The 14110-nt window shown below is 43.7% G+C and overlaps 1 protein-coding gene across 2 annotated transcripts in view; it reads left to right on the top strand.

The window, feature by feature from the left end:
* The window catches only part of LOC140205027 (BAR/IMD domain-containing adapter protein 2-like 2), a 300466-nt gene that overhangs the window by 45896 nt on the left and 240460 nt on the right, over positions 1-14110 (top strand). For both annotated transcript variants that reach the window (XM_072272101.1, XM_072272100.1), the window contains 2 exons: positions 8379-8440; positions 12899-12970. In XM_072272101.1, the coding sequence (XP_072128202.1) occupies positions 8379-8440; positions 12899-12970 (134 nt within the window). The remainder of the gene's footprint in view (positions 1-8378; positions 8441-12898; positions 12971-14110) is intronic.

Genomic DNA, 14110 nt, shown 5'->3' with positions numbered 1-14110 from the left:
TCAGACTTTAGCTTCTTCTTATCAAATTTTAGGATGAATTCAATCATATTATCACTTTCTCCTAAGGGTTTTTTAATATTAAGCTCTCTAAACAATTCCAGTTTGTTTCACAACACCCAATCCAGAATAATTTATCCCCTAGTGGGCTCAACCACGAGCTGCTCTAAAAAGCCATCTCGTAGGCATGCTAGAAGTCCCCCCTCCTGGAATCCAGCACCAAATTGATTTTCCCAATCTACCTACATATTGAAATCCCCCATGACTATTGTAACATTGCCCTTTTGGAATGCATTTTCTGTCTCCCATTGTAATTTGTAGACTGCATTTGTAGTCTATATACAACTGCCATCAGGGTCTTTTTATCCTTGGAGTTCCTTAGCTCTATCCACAATAATTCAACACTTTCTGACCCCACAACACCTCTTTCTAATGAATTGACTTAATTTTTTATCAAAGCACAATGCCACCCCCTCTGTCCTCCTGCCTGTCCTTTGACATTAAGCTCCCAGCTGTAATCTTCTTTCAGCTATAATTCAGTGATATCTACGTCATACCTGCCAATCTGCAAATGTGCTACAAGTTCATCTACCGTATTCCATATACTGTGCACATTTAAATATAACACTTTCAGTCCTGTATTCACCCTTTTCAAATTTGTCCACCTTTTACATTGCAACACATCCTGCTGACTGCAATTTTGCCCCATCAACAGCCTCTCCTCACTGCACATTGCTTCTGTTTGTAAACCAGCTACCTTATCTGCCTTTCCTATGATACTTCTTGTATTGAAATATTGGTAGCTTAGGACACTAGTTGCACCATGCTCAACCTTTTGATTCTTAACTTGGTCTGAGGTCTTACCAACATCTGCCTCCACAACCTCTCCATGAATTGTTCTGGCACTCTGGTTCCCATCCTCCTGCAACTCTAGTTTAACCCCATCCTGCAGCATTAGCAAACCTTCCCACTAGGTTATTAGTCCCCCACGGTGGAAACCGTCTTGCCTGTACAGGTCCCACCTTCCCTGGAGGGGAGCCCAATGACCCAAAAAGTCCTACACCAACTCCTTAGCCATGTATTAAACTGTATAATCTTCCTAGTTCTGGCCTCACTAGCAATCCTGACATCATAACCCTGGAGGTCCTGCCCTTTAGCTTAGCACTAACTCCCTGAACTCCCTATGCAGAACCTCGTCACATGTCCTTACTATCTCATTGGTTCCTGCATGGACCTTGACTTCAGGCTGTTCACCATCCTACTTAAGAATGCTGAGGACTTGATCCCAGACCCTGGCACCTGGGAGGCAACATATCATTCAGGAATCTTGTTCTTGTACTTGTCCACAGAACCTTTTGTCTATTCCACTAACTAACGAATCCCTTATCACCCCAGCGAGCCTCTTTTCACCCCTTCCCTTCTGAGTATCAGAGCCAGACTCAGTGCCAGAGGCCTGACCACTGTGACTTTCCCCTGTTAGGTCAATACCTTTAATCACCTTGTAATTTTATGATCTTATCATCTATCATCCTAAGCTCTGGAATTTCCTTCCTAAATCTCGCTGCACCTTCACCCCTCCTTAAAGTCTACCTTTTTGGTCAAGTTTTTGATTGAAGAATGATACTGGTGTAGTGATTAAATTCAGGTAATCTAGAGGCCAGAACCAACAACTTTGAGATGAGTGTTCAAGTCCCACCAGAGCTCCCTGGGAAATGAAAATCAGTTAATTAAATGTTAGTTAGAATCTAAATTAGCCTCACTAATTGTCTTAAAACTCGTTTGGCTCTTTAATATCTGTCAAGAAATTTACTCAGGTAACTCTAGACCCAAGGCACGATAACTCCAAAATGGCTTCATAACAAGTACAATATCATTGCAGGAGTCCAGGAAGACAGCTCAACCCCAAATTCTCAAGGACAGTTAGCACTGGGCAAGAAATATTGGCTTTGTCACTGATAATCACATCTCAACATATGAAAACACTCTGCTAATCTCCACCATACCTATAGGGTTTCTCAGTTTGAACTTCATTCAAGAGACTTGTTCAGGTTGGCAACAGCCACTGCTGATTCTGGTAGATATGGAAGTTGTAAACACTGTAGGTTTATGAACTAATGAACATTCTGCACCATGAAACAACACTTAGTTCTGTTACTCGGAAACCTGACGACCAACCAACCGATATACAAACCCCATTTCCAGAAAAGTTGGGATATTTTTCAAAATGCAATAAAAACAAAAATCTGTGATATGTTAATTCACCTGAACCTTTATTTAATTGACAAAAGTACAAAGAAAAGATTTTCAATAGTTTTACTGACCAACTTAATTGTATTTTCTAAATATACACAAATTTAGAATTTGATGGCTGCAACACACTCAACAAAAGTTGGGACAGAGTTAAAATAAGATTGAAAAGTGCACAGAATATTCAAGTAACACCAGTTTGGAAGACTCCACATTAAGCAGGCTAATTGGTAGCAGGTGAGGTATCATGACTGGGTATAAAAGTAGCGTCCATCAAAGGCTCATTCTTTGCAAGCAAGGATGGGTCGTGGCTCACCCCTTTGTGCCAAAATTCGTGGGAAAATTGTTAGTCATTTCAAAAGGAACATTTCTGAACGCAAGATTGCAGAGAATTTAGGTCTTTCAACATCTACAGTATATAATATTGTGAAAAGATTCAGAGAATTCAGAGATATCTCAGTGCCTAAAGGGCAAGGTCGGAAACCACTGTTGAATACGTGTGATCTTCGAGCCCTCAGGCGGCACTGCCTAAGAAACCGTCATGCTACTGTGACAATTATAGCCACCTGGGCACGGGAGTACTTCGGAAAACCATTGTCACTCGACACAGTCCGTCGCTGCATCCAGAAATGCAACTTGAAACTGTATTACGCAAGGAGGAAGCCATACATCAACTCTATGTAGAACCGCCGATGAGTTCTCTGGCCCGAGCTCATCTCAGATGGACCGAAAGACTGTGGAACCGTGTGCTGTGGTCAGATGAGTCCACATTTCAGCTAGTTTTCGGAAAAAATGGGTGTCGAGTTCTCCATGCCAAAGATGAAAACGACCATCCAGATTGTTTTCAGTGAAAGGTGCAAAAGCCAGCATCTGTGATGGTATGGGGGTGCATCAGTGCCCATGGCATGGGTGAGTTGCATGTATATGAAGATACCATTGACTCTGAGGTGTATATTAGGATTTTAGAGAGACATATGTTGCCATCAATGTGACGTCTCTTCCTGGGATGTCCATGCTTATTTCAGCAGGACAATGCCAGACCATATTCTGCACGGGCTACAACAGCGTGGCTTTGTAGACACAGAGTGTGTGTTCTTGACTGGCCTGCTGCCAGTCCAGATCTGTTTCCTATTGAAAATGTATGGCGCAACATGAAGAGGAGAATCAGACAACGGAGACCACGGACTGTTGAGCAGCTGAAGTCTTATATCAAGCAAGAATGGACAAAATTTTCAATTGCAAATCTACTACAATTAGTATCCTCAGTTCCAAAACGATTAAAAAGTGTTATTAAAAGGAAAGGTGATGTAACACAATGGTAAACATGCCTCTGTCCCAACTCTTGTTGTGTGTGTTGCAGCCATCAAATTCTAAATTTGTGTATGTTTACAAAATCCAATTAAGTTGGTGAGTAAAACTATTGAAAATCTTTTCTTTGTACTTTTGTCAGTTAAATAAAGGTTCACGTGAATCAACATATCACAGATTTTTGTTTTTATTGCATTTTGGAAAATATCCCAACTTTTCTGGAAATGGGGTTTGTATACGTACCCCCCTCCCCCTCTCCCACTCTCCCTCTCTCTCTCTCCCCCTCTCTTCCTCTTCCTATCTGCCATGCTCTTTTCCCTTTCTGATCTTATCTATTAGTTTCAAAATCCAGGAAACACCTAACTCCATTCGTTTCAAAAGTACATTTTATAGTTTACTAATTACTTGCTCTGGTTCCTCTTAGATTGAGACTTTCTTTATTTATTGACTTTCTTGCAGGCTGGTCTTGAATGGGACTCTAATACTAATTGTCTAGAACTGTGACAAATATTGTTTGCATAAGCAATGTGACTTCATATTTCAAGCTCTCCCTTGTCATCTGGATATCTTTATCAATGTTCTGGCCTGACTTGTTCCAAAGGTCAGTACTTTGTTTCCATGGCCGGTGGATTTCTTGTCTAATTCTTTCTGACACAATCCCTTTGTTGCCAAACAACACCATGGCCTATATTAGTGTCTGTCTTTCAAATCCTGCACTTAGAATAGTGGTTAGCATAAAGTTAATATAGTGCCAGCAATCTCCATTCAGGGTTCAATTCTTGTCGCTGCCTGTAAGGAGTTTGTCTGTGGCCACATGAGTTTCTTGTTTCCTCCCACATTCCAAAGACTTGTGTTTTGGGTTACTAAGTACTGGGCATATTATATTGCTGTTGCAAACGTGGTGACACTTGCAGGCTGTTCAGCACAATCTTCACTGAGATGATATGACACAAACAACACATTTCTTTGTATGTGTCAATGTTTTGATTAATAGAGGAATAAACAGATAAGTGGATGTGCTGGAGCTTTTTGAAAGTATCAAGTTGGATACGTCACCGGGGCTGGCGCTACTGTGGGAGGCGAGGGAGGGGGTTGCTGATCCTCTGGCAATGATCTTTGCATCATCAATGGTGATGGGAGGGGTTCCGGAGGGCTGGAGGGTTGCAGATGTTGTTCCTTTATTCAAGAAAGGGAGTAGAGATAGTCGGAAATTATAGACCAGTGATTCTTACTTCAGTTGTTGGTAAGTTGATGGAGAAGGTCCAGAGAGGCAGTATTTATGAACATTTGGAGAGGCATAATATAATTAGCATGGCTTTGTCAAAGGCAGGTCGTGTCTTACAAGCCTGATTGAATTTTTTGAGGATGTGACTAAACACATTGATGAAGGTAGAGCAGTAGATGTAGTGTATATGGATTTCAGCAAGGCATTTGTTAAGGTACCCCATGCAAGGCTTATTGAGAAAGTACGGAGGCGTGGGATCCAAGGGGACCTTGCTTTGTGGATCCAGAACTGGCTTGCCCAGAGAAGGCAAAGAGTGGTTGTAGTTGGGTCATATTCTGCATGGAGGTTGGTGACCAGTCGTGTGCCTCAGAGATCTGTTCTGGGACCCCTTCTCTTCGTGATGTTTATAAATGACCTGGATGAGGAAGTGGAGGGATGGGTTAGTAAATTTATTGATGACACAAAGGTTGGAGGTGTTGTGGATAGTGTGGAGGGCTGTCAGAAGTTACAGCGGGACATCTTTAGGATGCAAAACTGAGCTGTGAAGTGGCAGATCGAGTTCAACCCAGATAAGAGTGAGGTGGTTCATTCAGGTAGGTCAAATATGATGGCAGAATATGGTATTAATGGTAAGACTCTTGGCAGTGTAGAGGATCAGAGGGATCTTGGGGTCCGAGTCCATAGGACACTCAAAGCAGCTGCACAGATTGACTGTGTGATTAAGAAGGCATACAGTGCATTGGGCTTCATCAACCGTGGGATTGAGTGTAAGAGCCAAGAGGTAATGTTGCAGCTTTATAGGATCCTGGCCAGACCCCACTTGGAGTACTGTGTTCAGATTTGGTCACCTCACTACAGGAAGGAGGTGGAAACTATAGGAAGGGTGCAGAGGAGATTTACAAGGATGTTCCCTGGATTGGGGAGCATGTCCTATGAGAATAGAAACATAGAAAACCTACAGCACAATTCAGGCCCTTCAGCCCACAATGTTGTGCCAAACATGAACTTACTTAGAAATTACCTAAGGTTACCCATAGCCCTCTATTTTTCTAAGCTCCATATACCTATCCGGGAGCCTCCTAAAAGACCCTATCGAATCCGCCACGACCACCGTTGCAGGCAGCCCATTCCAAGCACTCACCAGTCTCAGCGTAAAAAATTTACCCCTGACATCTGTACCTACTTTCAAGTACCTTAAAACTGTGCTCTCTCGTGCTAGCCATTTTAGCCCTGGGAAAAAGCCTCTGACTATCCACATGATCAATGCCTCTCATCATCGTATACACCTTTATCAGGACACCTCTCATCCTCTGTCGCTCCAAGGAAAAAAGGCCGAGTTCACACAGCCTATTCTCATAAGGCATGCTTCCCAAACCCCACCCTTGCATGGATGCCTTGCTGAAATCCACATATGCTACATCTACGGTTCTACCTTCATCAATGTATTTAGCCACATCCTCAAAAAATTCAATCAGGCTCATAAAGTACGACCTGCCTTTCACAAAGCCATGCTGACTATTCCAAATCATATTATGCCTCTCCAAATGTTCATAAATCCTGCCTCTCGGGATCTTCTCCATCAACTTAACAACCACTGAAGTAAGTCTCACTGGTCTATAATTTCCTGGACCTTTTTTGAATAAATGAACAACATCCGCAACCCTCCAATCCTCCAGAACCTCTCCCGTCCCCATTGATGATGCAAAGATCATTGCCAGAGGATCAGCAATCTCCTCCCTCGCCTCCCACAGTAGCCTGGGGTATATCTCGTCTGGTCCTGGTGACTTACCCAAAATCTTTCTTAAGTTCTACATGCTCAAGCTTTTCAGTCTGCTGTAAGTCATCCCTACAATCGCCAAGGTCCTTTTCCCTACGTAGTGAATACTGAAGCAAAATACTCATTAAGTACCTCTGCTATCTCCTCCGGTTCCATACACACTTTTCCACTATAACAATAGGCTGAGTGAACTTGGCCTTTTCTCCTTGGAGAGACAGAGGATGAGAGGTAACCTGAGATGATGAGAGGCATTGATCGTGTGGATAGTCAGAGGATTTTTCCCAGGGCTGAAATGGCTGACACGAGAGGGCACAGTTTTAAAGTGCTTAGAAATAGGTACAGAGGAGAGATCGGGGCAGGTTTTTTACGCAGAGAGTGGTGAGTGCATGGAATGGGCTTCCAGCGACGGTGGTCGTGGCGGATTCGATAGGGTCTTTTAAGAGTCTCCTAGATAGCTACAGGGAGCTTAGAAAAATAGAGGGCTATGGGTAACCCTAGGTAGTTTCTAAAATAAGTACATGTTCGGCAAAGCATCGTGGGCCGAAGGTCCTGTATTGTGCTGTAGGTTTTCTAGATTTCTATGTTTCTAACAGTCAACATTTCGGGCTGAGACTCTTCATCAGGATCTTGGCTTGAAATGACTGTTTATTCCTCTCTATAGATGCTACCTGACCCGCTGAATTCCTCGAGTATTTTGTGTGTGTTCCTCTAGATTTCCAGCATCTGAAGAATCTCTTGTGTTTAGAAGTAACTGGACCTGCTTGTGGGTGAATGAGATTAGTGTGGAGAATTGTCTGGACCTGCTTGTGGGTGATTGGGATTAGTGTTTAGAAGTGTCTGGACCTGCTTGCGGGTGAATGGGATTAGTGTTTGGAAGTGTCTGGACCTGCTTGCGGGTGAATGGGTTAGTGTAACACAAAACACGGACATGGAGTGATGAAGGGCCTGTTTCTGTGCTGTACAACTCAATAACTCTCAATGCAATTCACTTATATAGATCAAAGTGTGACAAAGAACGTCATAAAGAAATATTCTGACAAAAAGCATGTGTTTCATAAATTGCTGCGACGTGTTACCTACCAATCAACATTTTAAAGTTATTTTCCTGGTGAGGAAATGGAGGTGATTTCTCATTGATGGCAGGTGATTTTCTCATGTAAATCTGCATGTTAGTGCAAATATCTATTCAGCCAATCATGTGGCAGTATCTCAATGCATAAGAGCATGCAGACAAGAGGTTCAGATGTTGTTTAGACCAAACATCAGAATGGGGATGAAATGTGATGTAAGTGGCTTTGACCGTGGAATGATTTTTGGTGCCAGATGGGGTGGTTTGAGTATCGCAGGAACTGCTGATCCTGGGATTTTCACATACAACAGTCTCTAGTGTTTACAGAGAATGGTGTGAAGTTAAAAAAAAAATCTAGTGAGCAGCAGTTCTGTGGGTGAAAATGCTTTTTAGTGAGAGAGGTCAGAGGAGAATAGCCAGATTGGTTCAAGCTGACAGGAAGGTGAAAGTAACTCAAATAACTGCACGTTACAACAGTGATGCAGAAGAGCATCTCTAAATGAACAACAGGTTGAACCTTGAAGTGAATGACCTACAGCAGCAGATGACCACACCAAGTCCCATTCCAGTAACTGTTCTATTAGGTACTCTCTCCTGCGCCTAATAAAGTGGGCACTGAGAGTATCTCAGAAGATGTGACAATAATAAATGAATTCCAATTCCAAAGCAGCTTCCTCAAAGGAAGAGTAGGTACTTTGAACCTTTGAACACTTGTCCTTGGAAGTAATTTTCTCACCTCTTTTCCTGTCGCCCAGGTCAGGTACTGTTGCAGATGGCGGACACCCAGAGGGAGCTAAGCAACGACTTAGAAATCATTGTAAGTACTTCTTTTCTGAGATAGTTAACCTAACTCAAGAGACTTACTCAAGACGGAAACAACCACTAGTGATTCAGGTATACAAGTTATCTGAATTCAATCTGATAAGCATGGTAGCTAACGATTAGTGCATCTCTTTACAGCGCAGCAACCTGGGTTCAGTACCTGTCACTGTCTGTACATTCTGTCTCTATGGGAGTTTCCTCCAGGTGCACCACATTCCAAACACTTGCGGGTTAGTAGGTTTGTTGGTCACATGCATGGGCTTGTTGGTCCGGAAGAGCCTGTACCTCTAAATAAAAATACGAAAATAAAATGTAAAGTAAGTTGTCAACACAACATGTTTATTATTGAAACATAGAAACCCTACAGCACAATACAGGCCCTTCAGCCCACAATGCTGTGCCGAACATGTACTTACTTTAGAAATTACCTAGGGTTACCCATAGCCCTCTATTTTTCTAAGCTCCATGTACCTATCCAGGAGCCTCTTAAAAGACCCTATCGTATCTGCCTCCACCACTGTCGCCAGCAGCTCTTCCCACACACTCACCACTCTCTGCGTAAAAAAAACTTGCCCCTGATATCTCCTCTGTACCTACTTCTAAGCACCTTAAAACTGTGTCCTCTCATGTTAGCCATTTCAGCCCTGAGAAAAATCCTCTGACTATCCACACGATCAATGCCTCTCATCAGCTTATACATCTCTCTCCGGTTACCTCTCATCCTCCGTCACTCCAAGGAGAAAAGGCTGACCTCATTCAACCTATTCTCATAAGGCATGCTCTCCAATCCAGGCACCATCCTTGTAAATCTCCTCTGCACCCTTTCTATAGTTTCCACCTCCTTCCTGTAGTGAGGTGACCAGAACTGAGCACAGTACTCCAAGTGGGATCTGACCAGGGTCCTGTATAGCTGTAACATTACCTCTCGGCTCTTGAACTCAATCCCAAGGTTGATGAAGGCCAATACACCATATGCCTTCTTAACCACACAATCAACCTGCACAGCAGCTTTGAGTGTCCTATGGACTTGGACCCCAAGGATCCCACTGATCCTCTACACTGCCAAGAGTCTTACCATTAGTACCATATTCTACCATCATACTTGACGCACTAAAATGAACCATCTCACACTTATCTGGTTGAACTGCATCTGCTACTTCACAGCCCAGTTTTGCATCCTATAGATGACCCACTGTAACCCCTGACAGCCTTTCACACTATCCACAACACCCCCAACCTTTGTGTCATCAGCAAAATTACTAACCCATCCTTCCACTTCCTCATCCAGGTCATTTATAAACATCATGAAGAGAAGGGGTCCCAGAACAGATCTCTGAGGCACACCACTGGTCACCGACCTCCATGCAGAATATGACTCATCTACAACCACTCTTTGCCTTCTGTGGGCAAGCCAGTTATGGATCCACAAAGCAATGTCCCCTTGGATCCCATGCCTCCTTACTTTCTCAATAGCCTTGCATGGGGTACCTTATCAAATGCCTTGCTCTACCTTCAAGAATGTGTTTAGTTACATCCTCAAAAAATTCTATGAGGCTTGTAAGGCACGACCTGACTTTGACAAAGCCATGTTGACTATTCCTAATCATATTATGCCTCTCCAAATGTTCATAAATTCTGCCTCTCAGGGTCTTCTCCATCAACTTACCAACCATTGAAGTAAGATCACTGGTCTATAATTTCCTGGGCTATCCCTACTCCCTTTCTTGAATAAGGGAACAATATCTGCAACCCTCCAATTCTCTGGAACTTCTCCTGCCTCCATCGATGATGCAAAGATTATTGCCAGAGGCTCAGCAATCTCCTCCCTCACCTCCCACAGTAGCCTGGGGTATATCTCGTCTGGTCCCAGTGACTTATCCAACTTGATGCTTTCCAAAATCTCCAGCACATCCTCTTCCTTAATGTCTGTATGCTTAGCCTTTTCAGTCCACTGTAAGTTATCCCTACAATCGCCAAGGTCCTTTTCCGCAATGAATGCTGAAGCAAAGTATTCATTATTACCCCCGCTATCTCCTCCGGTTCCATACACACTTTTGATTGGTCCTATTCTCTCATGTCTTATCCTCTTGGTCTTCACATACTTGTCGAATGCCTTAATCCTGTCCGCCAAGGCCCTCTCATGACCCCTTCTGGCTCCTATCTAATTCATGTTCTGTACAATGAAATAATTGTTGACAAAAGTGGTAGTCACACTTCCAGTCCAATGAGCCCACACTACCCAATTACACCCATGTGACCAATTAACCTGCTAAACCGAAACATCTGGAGGAAACCTATGTTGTTACAGGGAAAATGTACGAGTTTCTTATGGACAGTGGTAGGAACCGACCTAGGTCGCTGGCATTGTAATAGCATTATGCTAACCACTGTATTACCATGCTGCCTGCAATTCTGCTGGTGATCAGTTGGGTTTTGTCCAGGAGCTCCAGTTTACCCTCACCATGACCCCCCTCCCACCAAACATCCACAACCACTGAGTTCCTTCAGCTTCATGTTTGTTGAAGATTGATTCTCTTCCATTACTGACCAGATGCCACGCCCTGGTATACCAGTGGGTGTTACAGTTTCTCACAACTAGGGAATAGACCGATCCTACCAAATGTTTACAGTCTGACAGCAAGGCTTCACAATCAGGCCAGACGTTTACATTCTGAAGGCGAGGCTTCACAATCAGGCCAGACGTTTACAGTCTGACAGTGAAGTTTCACAGTCAGGCCAGACGTTTACAGTCTGACAATGAGGCTTCACAATCAGGCCAGACGTTTACAGTCTGACAGCGAGGTTTCACAATCGGGCCAGAAGTTTACATTCTGAAGGCGAGGCTTCACAATCAGGCCAGACGTTTACAGTCTGACAGTGAAGTTTCACAATCAGGCCAGACGTTTACATTCTGACAGTGAGGTTTCACAATCAGGTCAGACGTTTACATTCTGACTGTGAGGCTTCACAATCAGGCCAGACGTTTACATTCTGACAGCGAGGCTTCACAATCAGGCCAGAAGTTTACATTCTGAAGGTGAGGCTTCACAATCAGGCCAGACGTTTACAGTCTGACAGTGAGGTTTCACAGTCAAGCCAGACGTTTACATTCTGACAGTGAGGCTTCACAATCAGGCCAGACGTTTACAGTCTGACAGTGAAGTTTCACAGTCAGGCCAGACGTTTACATTCTGACTGTGAGGCTTCACAATCAGGCCAGACGCTTACATTCTGACAGCAAAGTTTCACAATCAGGCCAGACGTTTACATTCTGACAGCGAGGTTTCACAATCAGGCCAGACGCTTACATTCTGACAGCGAGGTTTCACAATCAGGCCAGACGTTTACATTCTGACAGCGAGGTTTCACAATCAGGCCAGACGTTTACATTCTGACAGCGAGGTTTCACAATCAGGCCAGACCTTTACAGGCTGACAATGAAGTTTCACAATCAGGCCAGACGTTTACATTCTGACAGTGAAGTTTCACAATCAGGCCGGACGTTTACAGTCTGACAGTGAAGTTTCACAATCAGGCCAGACGTTTACATTCTGACAGCGAGGTTTCACAATCAGGCCAGGCGTTTACATTCTGACAGTGAAGTTTCACGATCAGGCCAGATGTTTACATTCTGACAGCGAGGCTTCACAATCAGACTACATGTTTACAGTCTGACAGCGAGGTTTCACAATCAGGCCAGACATTTACAGGCTGACAGTGAAGTTTCACAACCAGGCCAGATGTTTACATTCTGACAGTGAAGTTTCACAATCAGGACAGACGTTTACAGTCTGACAGTGAAGTTTCACAATCAGGCCAGATGTTTATAGTCTGACAGTGAAGTTTCACAATCAAGCCAGATGTTTACAGTCTTGACAGCGAGGCTTCACAATCAGACTACATGTTTACAGTCTGACAGCGAGGTTTCACAATCAGGCCAGACATTTACAGGCTGACAGTGAAGTTTCACAACCAGGCCAGATGTTTACATTCTGACAGTGAAGTTTCACAATCAGGACAGACGTTTACAGTCTGACAGTGAAGTTTCACAATCAGGCCAGATGTTTATAGTCTGACAGTGAAGTTTCACAATCAAGCCAGATGTTTACAGTCTTGACAGCGAGGTTTCACAATCAGGCCAGACGTTTACAGTCTGACAGTGAAGTTTCACAACCAGGCCAGACGTTTACATTCTGACAGCAAGGTTTCACAATCAGCCCAGACATTTACATTCTGACAGCAAGGCTTCACAATCAGGCCAAACGTTTACATTCTGACAGTGAGGCTTCACAATCAGGCCAGACGCTTACAACCTGACAGTGAGGTTTCACAATCAGGCCAGATGTTTGCATTCTGACAGCAAGGCTTCACAATCAGGCCAAACGTTTACAGTGTGACAGCGAGGCTTCACAATCAGGCCAGATTTTCCAGTGACTGATGTTTATCTTTACAGTTTCGGAGGTTTAACGACGAGCTCCTTCGGGAGATGGAACAGAATACTAAACTGGACATGGATTATATAAGTGTGAGTCAACATTCCTCATTGGTTAGTTTCAAGTCTGGACAGAACAGTGGTGCGGCTAGTCAGGCTGCTGCCTCACAGCTCCAGAGGCTCAGGTTCAATGCTGACCTCTGAAGCTGTCTGTGTGGAGTTTGCATGTTTTCCCTGTGATCATACAGGTTTCTCCTGGGTGCTCTGATTTCCTCCCACTTTCCGAAGGTGTGCCGGTTGGCAGGTTAATTGTCCACTGTAAATTGTTCCTACTGTGTAGGTGAGTGGCAGAGTCTAGGAGGAGTTGGTGGGAATGTGGTGAGGAAGGCAAATGTAGTGTTTGCATTCACTTCGAGAGGACTAGAAAATAAAAGTAAGAGTATAATGCTCAGACTTGATAAGGCACTGGTCAGACAAGACTGAGTGTCATGAGCAGTTTTGGACCTCTTGTCTAAGAAAGGATGTGCTGGCAGTGGAGAGGGTCTAGAGGAGGTTCATGAAGAATAAAAGGGTTAATGTATGAGGAGCATTTGTGGCTCTGGCCCTGTACTTGCTGGAGTTTAGAAGAATGAGGAGGCATCTCATTGAAAGGCCTACACTGAGTGGACATGGAGAAGATATTTCCTATACTAGGGGAGTCTAGGGCCAGAGGGCACAGCATCAGAATAGAAGGACCTCTGTATTGAACACAGATAAGGCGGAATTTCTTTAGCCAGAGGTTGGTGAATCTGTGGAATTCATTGCCACAGATGTCTGTGGAGACCAAGTCATTGGGTATAATTAAAGTGGAGGTGTTGGGTTCTGAATTAGTATGGATGTCAAAGGTTACAGGGAGAAGGCAGGCAAATGAGGTTGAGGGGGATAATAAATCAGCCATGATGCAATGGCAGAGCAGACTTGATGGGCCGAATAGCCTAATATTTTATGGAATGTGAGTAAAATGTAGGAGGAACTGAGATCAAGAGTCAGGAATGAATGTTGTATCTTTATAAAACTGTTAAGTTTGTAACTGGATTAGTATATTAATTTCAGGCAGAATGAGGAGGTTTTGGAGAAGGTGCAGAAAAGCTTTACCAGGATTAGAGGGCTATAAGGAGAGGCTGGACATACTAGGGTTGTTTTTTCTGGAGTAGCAGAAGCTGAGGGGAGTCCTGACATAAATCTATAAAATTA

Source organism: Mobula birostris, chromosome 11, assembly GCF_030028105.1.
Source record: "Mobula birostris isolate sMobBir1 chromosome 11, sMobBir1.hap1, whole genome shotgun sequence".
Classification (NCBI taxonomy): domain Eukaryota; kingdom Metazoa; phylum Chordata; class Chondrichthyes; order Myliobatiformes; family Myliobatidae; genus Mobula; species Mobula birostris.
The sequence above is the reverse complement of the archived record's forward strand: the minus strand, read 5'-3'. Positions and strand labels throughout refer to the sequence as shown.